The 16,014-nt window shown below is 53.4% G+C and overlaps 1 protein-coding gene across 1 annotated transcript; it reads right to left on the bottom strand.

Annotated features, from left to right (window-relative positions):
• Positions 1–619: 619 nt before the first annotated feature.
• ASL (argininosuccinate lyase) lies at positions 620–15,811 on the bottom strand (the record flags this gene model as incomplete). The annotated part of the gene is made up of 34 exons (XM_084219257.1): positions 620–770; positions 1,186–1,292; positions 1,385–1,465; positions 1,712–1,795; positions 1,921–1,980; positions 2,146–2,230; positions 2,849–2,963; positions 3,134–3,196; positions 3,408–3,460; positions 3,854–3,931; positions 4,188–4,265; positions 4,432–4,529; positions 5,087–5,143; positions 5,443–5,526; positions 5,637–5,831; positions 7,340–7,589; positions 7,673–7,902; positions 8,599–8,743; positions 9,159–9,265; positions 9,620–9,700; positions 9,898–9,981; positions 10,107–10,166; positions 10,331–10,415; positions 11,035–11,149; positions 11,321–11,383; positions 11,710–11,762; positions 11,906–11,983; positions 12,233–12,310; positions 12,953–13,050; positions 13,286–13,342; positions 13,650–13,733; positions 14,317–14,511; positions 15,524–15,586; positions 15,800–15,811. 34 exons carry the CDS (start codon positions 15,809–15,811, stop codon positions 620–622), a joined length of 3,327 nt encoding a protein of 1,108 aa, XP_084075383.1.
• Between the last annotated feature and the right edge of the window lie 203 nt (positions 15,812–16,014).

Below are 16,014 nucleotides of genomic sequence, written 5' to 3'. Positions count from 1 at the left end.
CCCTCCGTCTTATTTATTACTTAAATGTTTAAATGTATTTATCACCTACTTTTACTTATTTATTCATTTGCTTATGTATTTACACTATTTGTTTGTTTGTTTATTTGTCATAGACTCATTTAGGTTGGAAAAGGCCTCTGAGGTCACCAAGTCCAACCTGTGACCCAACACCCCCTGGCACCCAGAGCAGGGCATTGAGTGCCACATAAACTCTTCCCTTAAACACCTCCAGGGATGGTGATTCCACCTCCCTGCCCAGCCCGTTCTGATGTTTGGTCACCCCTTCTGGGAAGGAATTCCTCCTGATGTCCATCCTAAACTTCCCCTTAAGCACAGCTTAAGTTTATTATTACTGCTTGCTTACTTTTGTTCATTTCTTTATTGCCTACTTGCTCACTTCTATTTATTATCAGTCTCTTGTTGAAGTGTGAAGGTTAAAAGTTATTGGAAATGGCAAAAGGAGCGCTGGTGGCTTCTTGGGTAGAAGAGGGAGGATAACCTCTTGAAGAACCAAGACACAGGAGGAGGATTTCAGTGAACTACAGACACCCCAGTGTTTATTAACTCCAGACCAGTGGCACAGGCACTCTGCTGCAGGCATGGGATCTCTCCCCACACTCTAAGCCTGTTCCTTGAGCCTCTTGAGCAGCTCCCGCAGCTGCTCGATCTGGGCGGAGACGCTGCTCTTGGCGGTGCCGCCCGCGGCCGTGTACTGCTCCACGCTGCTCACCACGCTGAACACCTGCGCCACATCGCTGCCAAACAGGGGGCTGGGGGCACAGGGGCTGTCAGGGGGCTCTGGGCTGCTCCCCGTGCCCAGGGCCTGTGGAGAGGCTGAGGGAGTGAGGACAGAGCCTTTTCCCCACGGGAAACGCTCCTGAGCTTCTGCTGCCTCCAAGGGGACACCGAGGAACTTCAGAGCCAAAGCCCTCTGGGGGCCTCCTGCTCAGGGCAGAGGTGGCTCCCAGCCCCTCCCAAGAGCTCCTGCCCATGCCCCTTCCACCCTGCTGGAGTGGAATGGAGGTGCTGTTGTCCCCCTCCAGTGTTTCAGCCCCAGCAGGAGCAGCTGGGATATTCAGGACAGGAGGATGTTGAGGTGCTGCCCGGCCCAGGCACTTTGGGGAAGGCAGATCAGGGAGGCTGAGCCCTGCCTGTACAGGGAAGGAAAATAACAGAGGTACAAACCTGATGCTCTGCAGCTCCTCCAGGCTGAGATTGTGGATGGTGATGCCTTTGGTCTCGGCCAGCTGTACAGCCTTGCCAGAGGCCACGTGGGCTTGTCTGAAGGGCATCTGCAGGGGGAAGGGGACGGAGCAGAGGGGACTCAGCTCAGTTCCTCTGCATCCAAAGAAATTCCAGCTCCAGCACTCCCTCTGGCACTTACTCCCTTCCGAACCAGGTAGAGAGCCAGGTCGGTAGCCAACATCTCCGGGCTCAGCGCCCTCTCCATGCTCTCCTTGTTGATCTGCAGGAGGAGGATCCCAGGGACACGTTACCATCAGCTCCTCCTTGGGGCATGCTAGTGGCAGGGTGAGGGGAATTCATCTGGAGCTCTAAAAGAATGCTCTGAGCAGCTGGCAGAGGGGACCAAAATGAGCAGTGTGGGTGAGGCACTGAAGAATTTTTATTTGGGAACAATCTGGAGCTGTGTTACTCACAGAATATGCACCATGATAATGTTGAATAGTGAGAGGATGAGAAGAATCCTTACCTGGAGGGTGGAAATCACTCCAGTGGCAACCTGGAGCACAGCATTCAGGGTGTCTACAACATCAAAGACAGCCTCCTTGTCCTCCTGTGTTGGAACAGTGATGGAAGTGGCTCTGAGCCAGCCTGGTGCAGCCCAAAACCCCCCAGCCCAGCTCTGCTGACGCCTCCAGCCAGCAGGAGAGAGGGTGTGGAGAGGAACAAGGGCTCTACCTGCAGGTCCTTGTTGTAGGTGCTCGGGAGTCCTTTGAGCACCATCAGAATTGCAGCCAGCTGCAGAGGAAACAGGAGAGGCAGGGAGTGAGGTACAGAGCAAAGCACAGCCCCAGGGCAGCTCCAGAACCCACAGCTCTTTACAAAGAAAAGGCAAGAAGCAGGAGATTCTCCAGCCCCAACAGGAGCAGTTTCCTCTCCCTCCTCCTCCTTTTTGGGGCTCACCCGTCCAAACACTCGCCCGGCTTTGCTGCGGATCAGCTCCAGACTGTCGGGGTTCTTCTTCTGAGGCATCAGGCTGCTGCCAGTGCTGGGTGGGACATGAGTGGAGTGCACTGGTGAGCAAAACCCTCATCCATACACACATATCATCACTGACCCAGCTCTACAAAAGCAACATGTAGGACCCTATTCACTGTACTCCTGTTTGGGGTGTAGGAAATCAGTGAACTGACTGAGTTTCTCTTTGGTTCTGCACCTTGTCTGGAGCTCCCACATAGTCCCACCTCTCACAGAGAAACTTAAAAGGGGGGTCCCCCTCCTGGGTGATATCATTAGGTCAGACTAAATGTTAGTGTGACTTCATGGAGGGAGGGCTGTGGCTGTGCCACCCTGCAGACAAGGAGGCTGTTGGGATTGCAAACCCAGCCACGCAAGGAGGGCTCTGGCAGCATTCCCAGCACAGGAGGAAGTTCTCTCTGCCAGCAAGTCCTGGACAGAGTTGCTGGGCTGAACACAGACTTGGTTAAGAGAATCAGAAATAAGTGACCATTGCTGAGGAATAGTCACCCTGAGGCTGCCTTTGTGCCAGGCTCTTGGTGCTGGGTCAGCCTCGTGCACAGACAGATCCCAACCCTGCCTCACCCAGCGTGGAGAGCTGAGGAGGAGAGGCTGAAGGAGGAGCTCTCTGCCCAGAGCTGAGACCTACCTGTAGGCATCAGAGAGGGTCAGGAAGCCAAACTCGCTGGTGCTGTAGATGATGAGATCCTCAGCCATCTTGCTGAGGTGGATCATCAGCAGGGTGGCAGCAGAGAGGAATTCCACTGCAGGGAAGGCAGGAAATCAGGAGGAGAAAAGGTGCTTGGACAAGCCAGGGAGCCCTGACTGGGGCTTTACACCCTAGTGATGGATTTCAGTCCCTTATTAAGGAAGGGTAACTGGAAAGGTGTCAGGAGCTGCTTCCCCCCGTGCTGGAAGCTTTGGCTGTGCTTACCCACAAAGTCCCTCTCGCTGACGGCATCCATGCTGTTCAGGCTGATGGAAGCAAAGTCCAGCTCTGCAAGGAAGGGAATGGACACAGGAGGTCACACTGGCCCTGACAGGAGCCTGAATGCACCAGGCTGCCCCAGAGGAGGTGATTTTGTATCTATTCATTACCCTCCACCCCCTTGTTCAAGTGCTGCAACACATCCAAAAAAACATTAGGACAATGTGGTGATGCTTCCCAAAATCCCAGATATTATGAGTAGTCCCAATGAGACATTTACCACTGCACAGCAGCTCTCTGTCGATTCCCAGGGGGTTTCCAGCCAGAGCGCCACTGCCAGGGGAGAAAGAACCAGAAGTCACCTATGATATCCAAACTGCTATCTGACCAAAACCGAGGTCTAGTGATGACACCTCTCTGAAGATTTCCCTCCTCCAGTTCACTTGGATTTCACAGTGTGGTCTGAGGCTCATCAAACCCTGAAGTCTGGACTAAACCAGATTTTCCCTCCCAATCAGGAAGATTTTCTTAATGGAAGCCTTGTAATCCTTGATTTTCGGGAAGGAATAGAGAAATATTTTTATGGTGAGAGTCTTTGTAGAGGCAAGCTGGGCTGCAGTGTCTATGGAATAGAAACCCCAGTGGCTCAGGAGATGGACAGATCTGTGTCTTGTCTTTATCTCAGAGCAGAGTGAGGGCTGAATGACAATAAAAAACAAACTTTACCTTCCCAAAGGCAAGACATTGATCCTCCTCTTCACCTCTCCCAGGCGCTCAGAATCACGGGTCAGAGCAACAGCATGGCTGGGGAAGGACAAGAGAGATGAAACAGGGAGATGAAGCTGGAAAATGGAAATGGAATATCCCACTACAGGTGGTGAGAATGGCCAAAGGATGGAGAAGAGGGACTTGCCCAATCCATGCTTGAATTCCCAGCTGATCAGAGCCACACAGGGAGTTCCTGTTCCAGTTTGCAGGGCTCCCTCTGGGTTGTCAGGAGCCCTGGCTGTCCCCTCAGCAGAGCAGGGCCCCAAGGCTGGAGAGGGTGGGAGGTGCTCACCTGAGCAGGAACTGGCTCCATCGGATGGGCTGAGCTTTCTGCAGGTGGGTGTAGCCAGGCAGGATCACATCGATTTCTCTGGGAGGGAAAGGACAGAGAGGTGAGCAGCAGGGAGGGCAGGGACAGGTCTGTAACTCCCTGCACAGAAGATCCTGCATCTGCATGGTCACACTACAAGCCTAGGAGTGCCCTGCCCCAAAAAGGCCAAAGTTATGGAAAACAGGGACTGAGGGAAAGGACTCACATGGCAGCACGTTCCACCAGGGTCTCAATGAGCCTCAGGAGGTGCGTGGAGATGATGGAGAGGGAATTCTTCATGAACAGCTTCAGGTCAGTCACAACCTGTGGGGGATTGGCCACAGCCAGGGCAAGCACAACAGGACAGATTTAGTGACCAGATATTGTTCAGCAGAACCCCCTGGCACCATTATCCCCTCCTGGTTCTGTGTGATGGGAAGGGAAATCTTCCTCCTGTGGGATGCATCCCTGGTCACTGATTTGTGAAAGCTGCTGTTGCTTTCCATGGACAGAACCAAAATCTGTTATTTTCAGTGGACTTCTCAGATATTATCAAATTTGAAGCAGAAAACTCCCAACCAACACAAGCTGGACATCCTGATCCTGAAAAATGCGTGCGCCCAGCCAGGAGAGTCAGGGGTTCTGGAGATTTTCAGAGATGTCAGTGGAATTTTGTGGCCTTTTACCACCAGGATGCAGCCCTGCAGATCCCACTCCCCTGGGTGGATGAGTCACTGCAGCATCATTAGTTTAAAGCCATCTTTAACTTAAAGGGAATACAGGCTGGAGTGTGTCAGGGATGAGAGAGACAGCATAAAAATATTCAGTTAAAGAATGGAGGTGGAGGGATACAAAAGGAGAAGAAAAGATTCTGTCCATACCTGATCATTCCTGCTTCTGCCAGTGTGCAACTTCCCAGCTACATCTCCAATCAGCTCCTGAGGACAAGAGCAGGATTTCTGTCAGGATCTCTGTGGTCTAAGCAGGACAATCCACAGGAGCACATCTCCCTGCCTGGAAGGGACTCAGCTCCAGGATCCTGTGAGTAACCATGGGATGTGTTCTGGGGAAGGGCAGCTTTGGCTTCTGGCCTTGTACAGTGCCACAAAAGGGGGCTTGGAGACCCTTGGCTGTGCCCCCAGGGGGTTCAGTGTCAGCAGCTCTAAAGGGATTTCCCAGAGGGACAGAGGGAAATGTCAGGCAGAGGATCAGGAACAAGAGGCTGGAGGAGCCAAACCTTCAGCCTGCGCTCGTTGGCAGTGTGGATATCCTCATCAGTTTGTTTCAGCACAAATACTCCTTTGGACCATTCCTCAGAGATCTGCAAACAGCACAAACACCAGTCAGCCACAGGAGTTATTAAATCCAGGCAGGCTGCTCTCAGGTCAGGAGCCATTCATTCACCTGACAGTTTTTGATGGAAAGAAATACCTTTTCCAGGCCACCCAGGATCTTCTCCAGCTCAGTTTTAGACAGGATCCCAGACTTCTCCAAGGCTTTGGCATAAGCCATGCTCCCCTGGATGTCCACTCCAGACAGCCTCTGGTCATAGCTGATGGAAGCATTGAGCATCTCCATGATGGGATCTGTGCTTCCACTGAATCTTCCACCCCAAAGTTTATTCCCCTGAGAGAGAAAATAGCTAATTAAGAGGCCTAATGACTCCAGATAAATCCCGTGCAGTAAATAACATCCTGTGGTCCATTTATCTGATACAGAGCCCATGCTGGGAGTCCTTGAAATTGATATCAGGGAAAGATGCAAGACCAGCACAGATTTCTGTTTTGAGGCCTTGTAAAGGGAAAAAAACCCTAAGCAGTCAGTAGAAGTAAAGTGAAATTAATATCATCTAATCCTTTTTGTCAATCTTCTTTGACTGACAAAGAGATGTGTTTCTGTACAGAAACAAAAGTGGGGTTTTCCCATCCAAGCCAGGATTCCTGTGGTGACCTCATCCCCTGGAATGTGTCACCCACTTCAGGCAGTGGCCAAAGGCTTGTGCAGGGTTCCAGCTGTGGCCACAGCAGGGTGTGTGGGGTGTGTGTTGTGAGGGAGCTTCTCCAGCAGTGATTCAGAGCCTGGCTGGCCTCACCTGAGCTGTGTCAGCTCAGAAGATTTTTACTTGCCCAGGTAAGACAACCCAAGAAGTTTTAATTCTGCCAGGCTTGCACTGAAGTGGGTAAGAATTTTACTTGAGCAGAGACAATTTATCCAAGAATTCAAAAGCAACTTTCCAGTGCTACCAGGCACAAAAAGGAATTACAGGAGACCTGAAGGAAGTGACTAAATACAACTGTATTGCAGAGTGGATAATTACTAATCTATTTGATTTTTTAAACACCACTGGCAAGTTTCTTCTCATGCTGGTCACTATAACTACCATGGACAGCAAGGAGCTGGAAGCTGATCTGTGCTAGGCCTTTACCAGCCAGACAAAACATTGTTGAGTAACCTTAAAAATGTTTTCCCTGGTGACTGTTTCCATGTCCATGTGCCTGAAAGGACAACAGGAGAGAGCCTGCAGAGGTGAGAGTGTAGCCATGTGTAAAAGGCAGCTTTGATAGAAAGCTGAGGGAAGGCAGAGAGGGGAATCAGAATTGAAAGAGAAGTGTTAGAGCTCCTCAACACTCATTTGGTGCACCCAGGAACAAAATGAATGCTCAATTAAAGGCCATTCCAGAGGCTCAGCACTTGGCTGGGGACCAGGAGTATCCAGGTATTTAAAGCTTGACACCAAAGCAAGAAGGCTGTCAGCAGAAACATTGCAGCATACACATTTACAGTCTGGAAATCAAAGTTGAAATGTTCATTTTGGGCATCTCCAGGACTCTTTGGAGCAGTGGCTGTGCAGCCTGGCAAGGACAAACGCTGCCTGGAGCACGAAGCAGCAATGTGGAGAGTAGAAAGTGAACTCGCCAGGATGCCCGGTCACGTCTGGGTGGGGAAGGAAACCGAAAATGCAGCTTTTGTGCCGAGCAGTGTTTATTGAGACAAGCTGCTGGGAAGTGCCTGAGCACGAGTCCCAGGCACGACTATGGCCTTTCCCAGGAGACAGAGGCAAGAACGCGGAGGCCCCGGGACAGCTCCGCTCGGCTGAGCACCCCCGACCCGCCGGGGATGCAAAGTTCGCTCACCTCGGCTGCTGCCATCGCGGCCGTGCTGGCTCCGTGTGCGCCGCGGGGCCGCTGCGGGGACACTGCGGGGCGGCTCCGGGCACGGTTCCGGTCCTGGTCCTGGTCACAGTCACGATCCCAGATCCACTCCCGGTTCCGATCCCAACTCCAGTCCCGGTCCCCGTCCCAGCTCCGGTCCCGATCCCGATCCTGGTCACAAGTCACAATCCCAGATCCGGTCCCGCTGCCAGCTCCGGTCCTGATCGCAGTTCTAATCCCGATCCCGGTCCTGGTCACAGTCACGATCCCAGATCCAGTCCTGATTCCAGCTCCAAACCCGGTCCCGATCCCAACCCCAGCTCCGGTTCCGATCCCAACTCCGTCCCGATCCTGATTTCAGCTCCAATCCCTATCCCAGCTCCAATCTCGGTGCCGATCCCAGCTGCAATCCTGGTCCCCGTCCCGGTCCCAGCTCCAATCCCGCCGCGCTCCCGGCGCTCCCGCTCCTGGTCCCGCCCGCCGGGGCGGGGAGTCCCCGGGCCAGCCCCGCTCCTGGTCCTGCTGTGCAGTGGCGCGGCTTGTCCCTGTGCCTCACAGCACACTCGGGAACGGCATCCCCGTTTTCCTGTCCCGTTTCGGGCTTTGCTGTCCTTTAACCAGCCCCTGTGTCCTTTAACCAGCCCCTGTGTCGTAATTCAGCTCAGAAGGAACCTAGTTCAGGACCTCGGTTCTTGCCTGGAGCAGCAGGGCACTGCCGGTGATCCCCAGCTGCCTCTGGCGGCCCCACAAGGCCCTTTCGAAGCTGCATTTCCCGTGTAGTGCCCTCAGTGTCTCCTGGGGTACTTTGGCTGGAGATTTAGCTGCTGACAGTTTGTCCTGTCTGTGCTGTAGCCCTTGCCCCAAATTGGTGAGGCAACACCTTTGTTATTTCTGTTCCCCGTGTGTGTTCCAGACCTGCAGCTCTGAGTCAATAATGTTCTGCTGCCTCAGCATGGGGAGAAGGGGCTGAGCAAAACTCCAGCTTTGCAAGGCTGAGCTGGGAAAGGAATTTTGCTGAATAAAAAGGGACAATCCCATCTGCCACCCTCCCCTGCAGGCAGGAAGGGAGGAGAGCCCACATCCTCCCAAACCTGGGCTGAGCTCAGCCCATCCTCACCCCAAAGAACCAAGACACAGGAGGAGGATTTCAGTGAACTACAGACACCCCAGTGTTTATTAACTCCAGACCAGTGGCACAGGCACTCTGCTGCAGGCACGGGATCTCTCCCCACACTCTAAGCCTGTTCCTTGAGCCTCTTGAGCAGCTCCCGCAGCTGCTCGATCTGGGCGGAGACGCTGCTCTTGGCGGTGCCGCCCGCGGCCGTGTACTGCTCCACGCTGCTCACCACGCTGAACACCTGCGCCACGTCGCTGCCAAACAGGGGGCTGGGGGCACAGGGGCTGTCAGGGGGCTCTGGGCTGCTCCCCGTGCCCAGGGCCTGTGGAGAGGCTGAGGGAGTGAGGATGGAGGCTTTTCCCCAGGGGAAATGCTCCTGAGCTTCTGCTGCCTCCAAGGGGACACCGAGGAACTTCAGAGCCAAAGCCCTCTGGGGGCCTCCTGCTCAGGGCAGAGGTGGCTCCCAGCCCCTCCCAAGAGCTCCTGCCCATGCCCCTTCCACCCTGCTGGAGTGGAATGGAGGTGCTGTTGTCCCCCTCCAGTGTTTCAGCCCCAGCAGGAGCAGCTGGGATATTCAGGACAGGAGGATCTTGAGGTGCTGCCCGGCCCAAGCACTTTGGGGAAGGCAGATCAGGGAGGCTGAGCCCTGCCTGTGCAGGGAAGGGACATAACAGAGGTACAAACCTGATGCTCTTCAGGTCCTCCAGGCTGAGATTGTTGATGGTGATGCCTTTGGTCTCGGCGAGGTGGACGGCCTTGCCAGCAGCAATGTGAGCTTGTCTGAAGGGCATCTGCAGGGGGAGCAGAGGTGGCACTCAGTGACCAGGCAGCAGGCCTGCTTTTCCATGAGGACAAGGATGTGCTACTTTTTTGGCTGGCCTGTTTTCCCTTAGGGCATTGCAAGCTGAATCTGGCAGTGCTGGGGTGGAAGAGGGGAGGATTTAGGAATAAATTATTATCAAGTAATTTGGGTGCAAATTACTATGAATTTCCCTAGGTAGCACTGCTTGAGATGGATGTAAGGGATGTGTTTTCAGCTCTCATGGTTTTTAGCTGCTCATCACCCTGGGGCCTCATCCAAGCCCCTCACTGAGCAGTTCTGCATCCAAAGAAATCCCAGCTCCAGCTCTCCCTCTGGCACTTACTCCTTTGTGAACCAAGTAGAGAGCCAGGTCAGATGACAGGATCTCCGGGCTCAGTGCCTTCTCCATGTTCTCCTTGTTGATCTGCAGAAAGGAGGGGCAGAGGGAGATGTTATCTATCATCAGCTCCTCATGGGGCACGTGAGCTCTAAGAGGAGCTAAAATGAGCAGTGTGGATGAGGCACTGAAGAATTTTCACTTTAGAACCAGTCTGGAGCCCTGTCCCCTGTGTTACTCACTGAATGTGCTCCATGTTCAATACTTAAAAGATGAAGCTTTACCTGAAGGGTGGAAATCACTCCAGTGGCAACCTGGAGCACAGCATTCAGGGTGTCTACGACATCAAAGACAGCCTCCTTGTCCTCCTGTGTTGGAACAGTGATGGAAGTGGCTCTGAGCCAGCCTGGTGCAGCCCAAAACCCCCCAGCCCAGCTCTGCTGATGCCTCCAGCCAGCAGGAGAGAGTGTGTGGAGAGGAACAAGGGCTCTACCTGCAGGTCCTTGTTGTAGGTGCTCGGGAGTCCTTTGAGGACCATCAGAATTGCAGCCAGCTGCAGAGGAAACAGGAGAGGCAGGGAGTGAGGTACAGAGCAAACACAGCCCCAGGGCAGCTCCAGAACCCACAGCTCTTTACAAAGAAAAGGCAAGAAGCAGCAGATCCTCCAGCCCCAACAGGAGCAGTTTCCTCTCCCTCCTCCTCCTTTTTGGGGCTCACCCGTCCGAACACTCGCCCGGCTTTGCTGCGGATCAGCTCCAGACTGTCGGGGTTCTTCTTCTGAGGCATCAGGCTGCTGCCAGAGCTGCAGGGAGGGTATGTGGAGTGCACTGTGAGCAAAACCCTCTGTCTGAAATCCCTGTTCCTGCCCTCTGAAAGGAACCTCTAAAGCTCCTTTCCTAGTACTCCTGATTTGGGTGTAGGAAATCAGTGAACTGAGGGTGCCGAGTTTCTCATGTTTCCCACAGCAAAGCCTTTGGTTCTGCACCTTGTCTGGAGCTCCCACACAGTCCCACCTCTCACAGAGAAACTTAAAAGGGGGCTCCCCCTCCAAGCCACTGCAAAGTTGGTGTCAGCAGGCCAGGCTAAGTACTCTCAGGGAGGGAGGGCTGTGGCTGTGCCACCCTGCAGACAAGGAGGCTGTTGGGATTGCAAACCCAGCCACGCAAGGAGGGCTCTGGCAGCATTCCCAGCACAGGAGGAAGTTCTCTCTGCCAGCAAGTCCTGGACAGAGTTGCTGGGCTGAACACAGACTTGGTTGAGTTAAGAGAATCAGAAATAAGTGACCATTGCTGAGGAATAGTCACCCTGAGGCTGCCTTTGTGCCAGGCTCTTGGTGCTGGGTCAGCCTCGTGCACAGACAGACCCCAACCCTGCCTCACCCAGCGTGGAGAGCTGAGGAGAATCCCTCAACAAAAACCTACCAGTAGGTATCAGAGAGGGTGAGGAAGCCAAACTCGCTGGTGCTGTAGATGATGAGATCCTCAGCCATCTTGCTGAGGTGGATCATCAGCAGGGTGGCAGCAGAGAGGAATTCCACTGCAGGGAAGGCAGGAAATCAGGAGGAGAAAAGTTGCTTGGACAAGCCAGGGAGCCCTGACTGGGGCTTTACACCCTAGTGATGGATTTCAGTCCCTTATTAAGGAAGGGTAACTGGAAAGGTGTCAGGAGCTGCTTCCCCCCCGTGCTGGAAGCTTTGGCTGTGCTTACCCACAAAGTCCCTCTCGCTGACGGCATCCATGCTGTTCAGGCTGATGGAAGCAAAGTCCAGCTCTGCAAGGAAGGGGATGGACACAGGAGGTCACACTGGCCCTGACAGGAGCCTGAATGCACCAGGCTGCCCCAGAGGAGGTGACTGTGAGCCCTGGAGCATTCCCAGCAACACAACCACTTTTCGTGGGGCTTTTGGTATGATCCCAGACAAGGCAGAGTGCAGCAGGGGCTGTTCTTCCTCCCACCTCACTGGCACTGCCTATTTCTGCAGCAAAAACGCTGGAAAAGGAAAGCCTCTGGCTCCAGGATGGGCCCTGTGGTGCCATTCCCTCCCTCCCAGGTGTGACAGGTACTCCCATGCCCCTCAGGCCCAGGAGAACATTTACCACTGCGCAGCAGCTCTCTGTCGATTTCCAGGGGGTTTCCAGCCAGAGCACCACTGCCAGGGGAGAAAGAAGCACAAATCAAGCAATCCTCCTTTCATATCCATCCAAAGCTGAGCTCTGGGAAGCAGGGAAGGCACTCCTGAAGTCTTTGCAGAGCAAAGCAAGGCCAAATGATCACAGAAACAGTAGACATTACCTTCCCAAAGGCAAGACATTGATCCTCTTTTTTATCTCTCCCAGGCGCTCAGAATCGCGGGTCAGAGCAACAGCATGGCTGGGGAAGGACAAGGGGGAGAGAGCACATGAAGCAGGGAATGGCTCTTTCTTTTCCAGTCATTATCCTGCTATGCCTGGAGCCTGGAATCCCCCCTCAAACATGAGGTTGGAGTGGAGCCTGGACAGAGCCAGGGGACTCAGGGAGTTCCTGTTCCAGTTTGCAGGGCTCCCTCTGGGTTGTCAGCAGCCCTGGCTGTCCCCTCAGCTGAGCAGGGCCCCGAGGCTGGAGAGGGTGGGAGGTGCTCACCTGAGCAAGAACTGGCTCCATCGGATGGGCTGAGCTTTCTGCAGGTGGGTGTAGCCAGGCAGGATCACATCAATTTCTCTGGGAGGGAAAGGACAGAGAGGTGAGCAGCAGGGAGGGCAGGGAGGACAGGGACAGGGACACAGCAGAACTCCTGGCAGGATCACAAACTGAGCCTCTTTAGCCTGTGTTGTGCTGAAGCTGGTCCATCTCCTGTCAGCTTTCAAGCCATGCACACTGGGTTTAGCTATTCCAGAGTGGTGAACCTGCCCTGAGCCTCCTGGAAAGTTGCCTGGAGCAGCAACCCCTCTGTGGCAGACAAGGATTCCCCAGTCCATCCCAGCTCTGGGGTGTGAGGAGCAGAGCCAGACAGGGAGGTAACACAGCTGAGCTTTTTCTCCTACAGAAAAACCTGAAACATTTTCTCCACTCCTTCAGATGGGTTTGGTGCCTTCCAGAATCTTGTGTGGACCTCCCACCTCAACTCCTTTGCCAGGCATGAAGGAAAGTTTCTCTGAGGGATGAGGAAAGTTTCTGTGAAGTGAACTCTAGAGAAAAAGGGGCTGCTGTGTCCCCTGGGCTACCCCAATCTGCCTGGCTGTAACTCCCTGCATGGGAGACCCTGCTGCTGCCCAGTGGGGTCAGACAAAGGACAAACCAAAGAGTCTGCTGCCCCAAAAAGGCCAAAGTTATGGAAAACAGGGACTGAGGAAAAGGACTCACATGGCAGCACGTTCCACCAGGGTCTTAATGAGCTGCAGGAGGTGCGTGGAGATGATGGAGAGGGAATTCTTCATGAGCAGCTTCAGGTCAGTCACAACCTGTGGGGGATTGGCCAAAAAGAATGTCACATATGCAGTGCCAGCAAGACAAACCCCTCCTTCTCCTGTGTGATGGCAATGTGTATCTTCTTCTGATCATTTGGTTGTATTTCTGTGGTAATGTCAGCATTTCTTGCTCTCCAGGAAGATTTCCAGAGGTCACTCTGGGCTGAGGTCTCCTGAAGTGAGGTAGAGGAGGAATACAGAAGGAGAAATAAAAAGATTCTGTCCATACCTGATCATTCCTGCTTCTGCCAGTGTGCAACTTCCCAGCTACATCTCCAATCAGCTCCTGAGGACAAGAGCAGGATTTCTGTCAGGATCTCTGTGGTCTAAGCAGGACAATCCACAGGAGCACATCTCCCTGCCTGGAAGGGACTCAGCTCCAGGATCCTGTGAGTAACCCTGGGATGTGTTCTGGGGAAGGGCAGCTTTGGCTTCTGGGCTTGTACAGTGCCACAAAAGGGGGCTTGGAGACCCTTGGCTGTGCCCCCAGGGGGTTCAGTGCCAGCAGCTCTAAAGGAATTTCCCAGAGGGACAGAGGGACAGCCCTTAATGTCAGGCAGAGGATCAGGAACAAGAGGCTGGAGGAGCCAAACCTTCAGCCTGCGCTCGTTGGCAGTGTGGATATCCTCATCAGTCTGGATCACACCAAAGACTCCCTTGGACCATTCCTCAGAGATCTGCAAACAGCACAAACATCACAGTTACCCTGCTGTGCCTGGGGCTGTGAGTGTCCCCAGCAAATCCCAGCCCCTGGCATTCCCAGAAGTCTCATGCAAACTTTGCCATTCAGGCTGCTCACTGCATCCTGATATTCCATACTATTGGTGGGATTCGCCTCTCTATCCATGATAACCCTGCAGTGTTATGGAGGATTTCAGCATTGCAAGGAAAAATTGTGGTTAAATATCAGTGATTTCTTTAACATCATCCACAAAGCTTTTCCTATAGAACATTGCACAGACTCACCGTTGTCCAGGGAGGGTGAGCAACAACAATGGATATTTTATAAAAGCGCTTCTCTCCTGTCTCCTCTTCCCCCCTACACCTGTTATGCATTGCCTCCTGCCAAGCTGGGCAGCCAGACTCAAAATTCCATGTGCTAACAGGAAAAGGATGTTCCCACTGAAATGATTCCTAGTGACTGCTCAGTCTGAAGAGGACACAAGGACATTTAAAGGCACCCTTTAAAACAGCAAGATGCTGTCAGGTAAGGAAAGATTCATTCCAGCACATACAAGAGGCTGTGAAGGGAAAAAATACCTTTTCCAGGCCACTCAGGATCTTCTCCAGCTCAGTTTTGGACAGGATTCCAGCCTTCTCCAAGGCTTTGGCATAAGCCATGCTCCCCTGGATGTCCACCTCAGACAGTCTCTGATCAACAGTAATGGAAGCGCTGAGCATCTCCATGATGGGATCTGTGCTCCCCACAAACCTTCCTGCCATCATTTTGTCCCCCTGCAAGAAATGAAGAGACACAGACTTATGGATACATCCCCTAAAAATCTCTTCATGTCCATCTCAAAGAAAAATATCAAATTCTCAAAAAATCGTTATCAAAGTAAAACTGAAGGCCGTCTCAGGAATGGTTTTATTCAGTCTATGCCAGCAAAACCCTGGACTTAGAGCATGTCACTGTCACTAGAATTTAGCCTTTGAGGTTACAGGTCTGGCTTGGGGATCCTCCAAGATATTTGACTTCTGCAGGACTCTCTGAAAATAAGCATCAGGGCCTGTGGTGCAAGACTAGCATGGATTGCTGATCTCTGACCCTTTTATGGGCTCCTGACGACAAAAAAAAAAAAAAAAAAAAAAAAAAAAAAAAAAAAAAAAAAAAAAAAAAAAATAAAGGAGTCAGAGATATAGTGAAAAAATCGAAAAAATCCCAGTCTTTTAGGGAGACTGGAAGAAAATATTCAGCTTACAAAGAGCTGTGGGCCAGCACAAGCCACACACTCTAAGCCACTCCTGTAACTCCGGAGTCTCTGAAGTTACGTTTGAAGCAGCTCCAGAGCCCACGAGATTGTCACGTAAAATTAGGATAAAACCGGCAAAGGAACAGGTTGCAGAAAGGGGGGCATGTGTGCCTTTCGATGTTACAAATGTTCGAATGAGATGCAAAGGGAAGAGAAAACCCCAGAGCAGCCCCAGAAGGGCTCGGCGGGTGCGCGGCGCCGGGCGGGCGGCGGAGCTACCATGGACAGCGGGCAGGGACCGCGGTAGCAGCGGCTCTTTCCCCGAGGATTGGCGCCCCGAGGGAAGGGCAGGAGGGAGCCTGCGAGGGCAGGATGAGGGCTCAGAGTGCCGGAGCTCTGAGTTAGTCCGCAGGAGCTGCCGCGGGGGGGAAATGGAGGGAAAAAACCCGAAGTTTTGCAGCTCTTCGCTGGACACCTTGTTTTGGGCAGAGGGGACAGGGAGTGAATGGTGCTGCTGGGAGGGAAGGGCTGGGTGGGAAGAGGTGTCCAGGTACATCTTCGCTGCCGGGATCAGAGCTGGGACGGTGGATTATTGCAGCCAAGACGTTCGCTGTGCCCTTTTCCATTCAAAAACCGGGGAAACCACTCAGAGAATCATGAAGGTTAGAGAAGACTTCCAAGATCAGCGAGTCCAGCACTGCCAGGGCCACCCCTAACCCACATCCCTCAGGACACACGGACACCTTTCCTGAACCCTCCCAGGGATGCTGATCCCACCCGTTTCAAACGGAGCAGAGACGGCCCCGCAGCAAAGCCAAGCTCCCCCTCACCTCTGCTGCCATTTCGGACGACGTTTTGCTCGTTTGTGCAGCGATCCTGGCACTTGGTGCAACCTGCGGGACAGCGCGGAGATGCTCAGCTGCCGCCGTGCGCGCTCCCGGGGCACTCCCGGTTCCCCGGACACCCCTCCTGGTGCCCTCACTGTTCCCCGGGCATCACTCCCGGTGCGCTCCCGGTTCCCTGAGCATCCCTCCGTCCCCCGTTC

Source organism: Fringilla coelebs, assembly GCF_963513975.1.
Source record: "Fringilla coelebs genome assembly, chromosome: 20".
Classification (NCBI taxonomy): Eukaryota; Metazoa; Chordata; class Aves; order Passeriformes; family Fringillidae; genus Fringilla; species Fringilla coelebs.
Note: the sequence above shows the minus strand (reverse complement) of the source record. Positions and strands in the feature narration are given on the sequence as shown.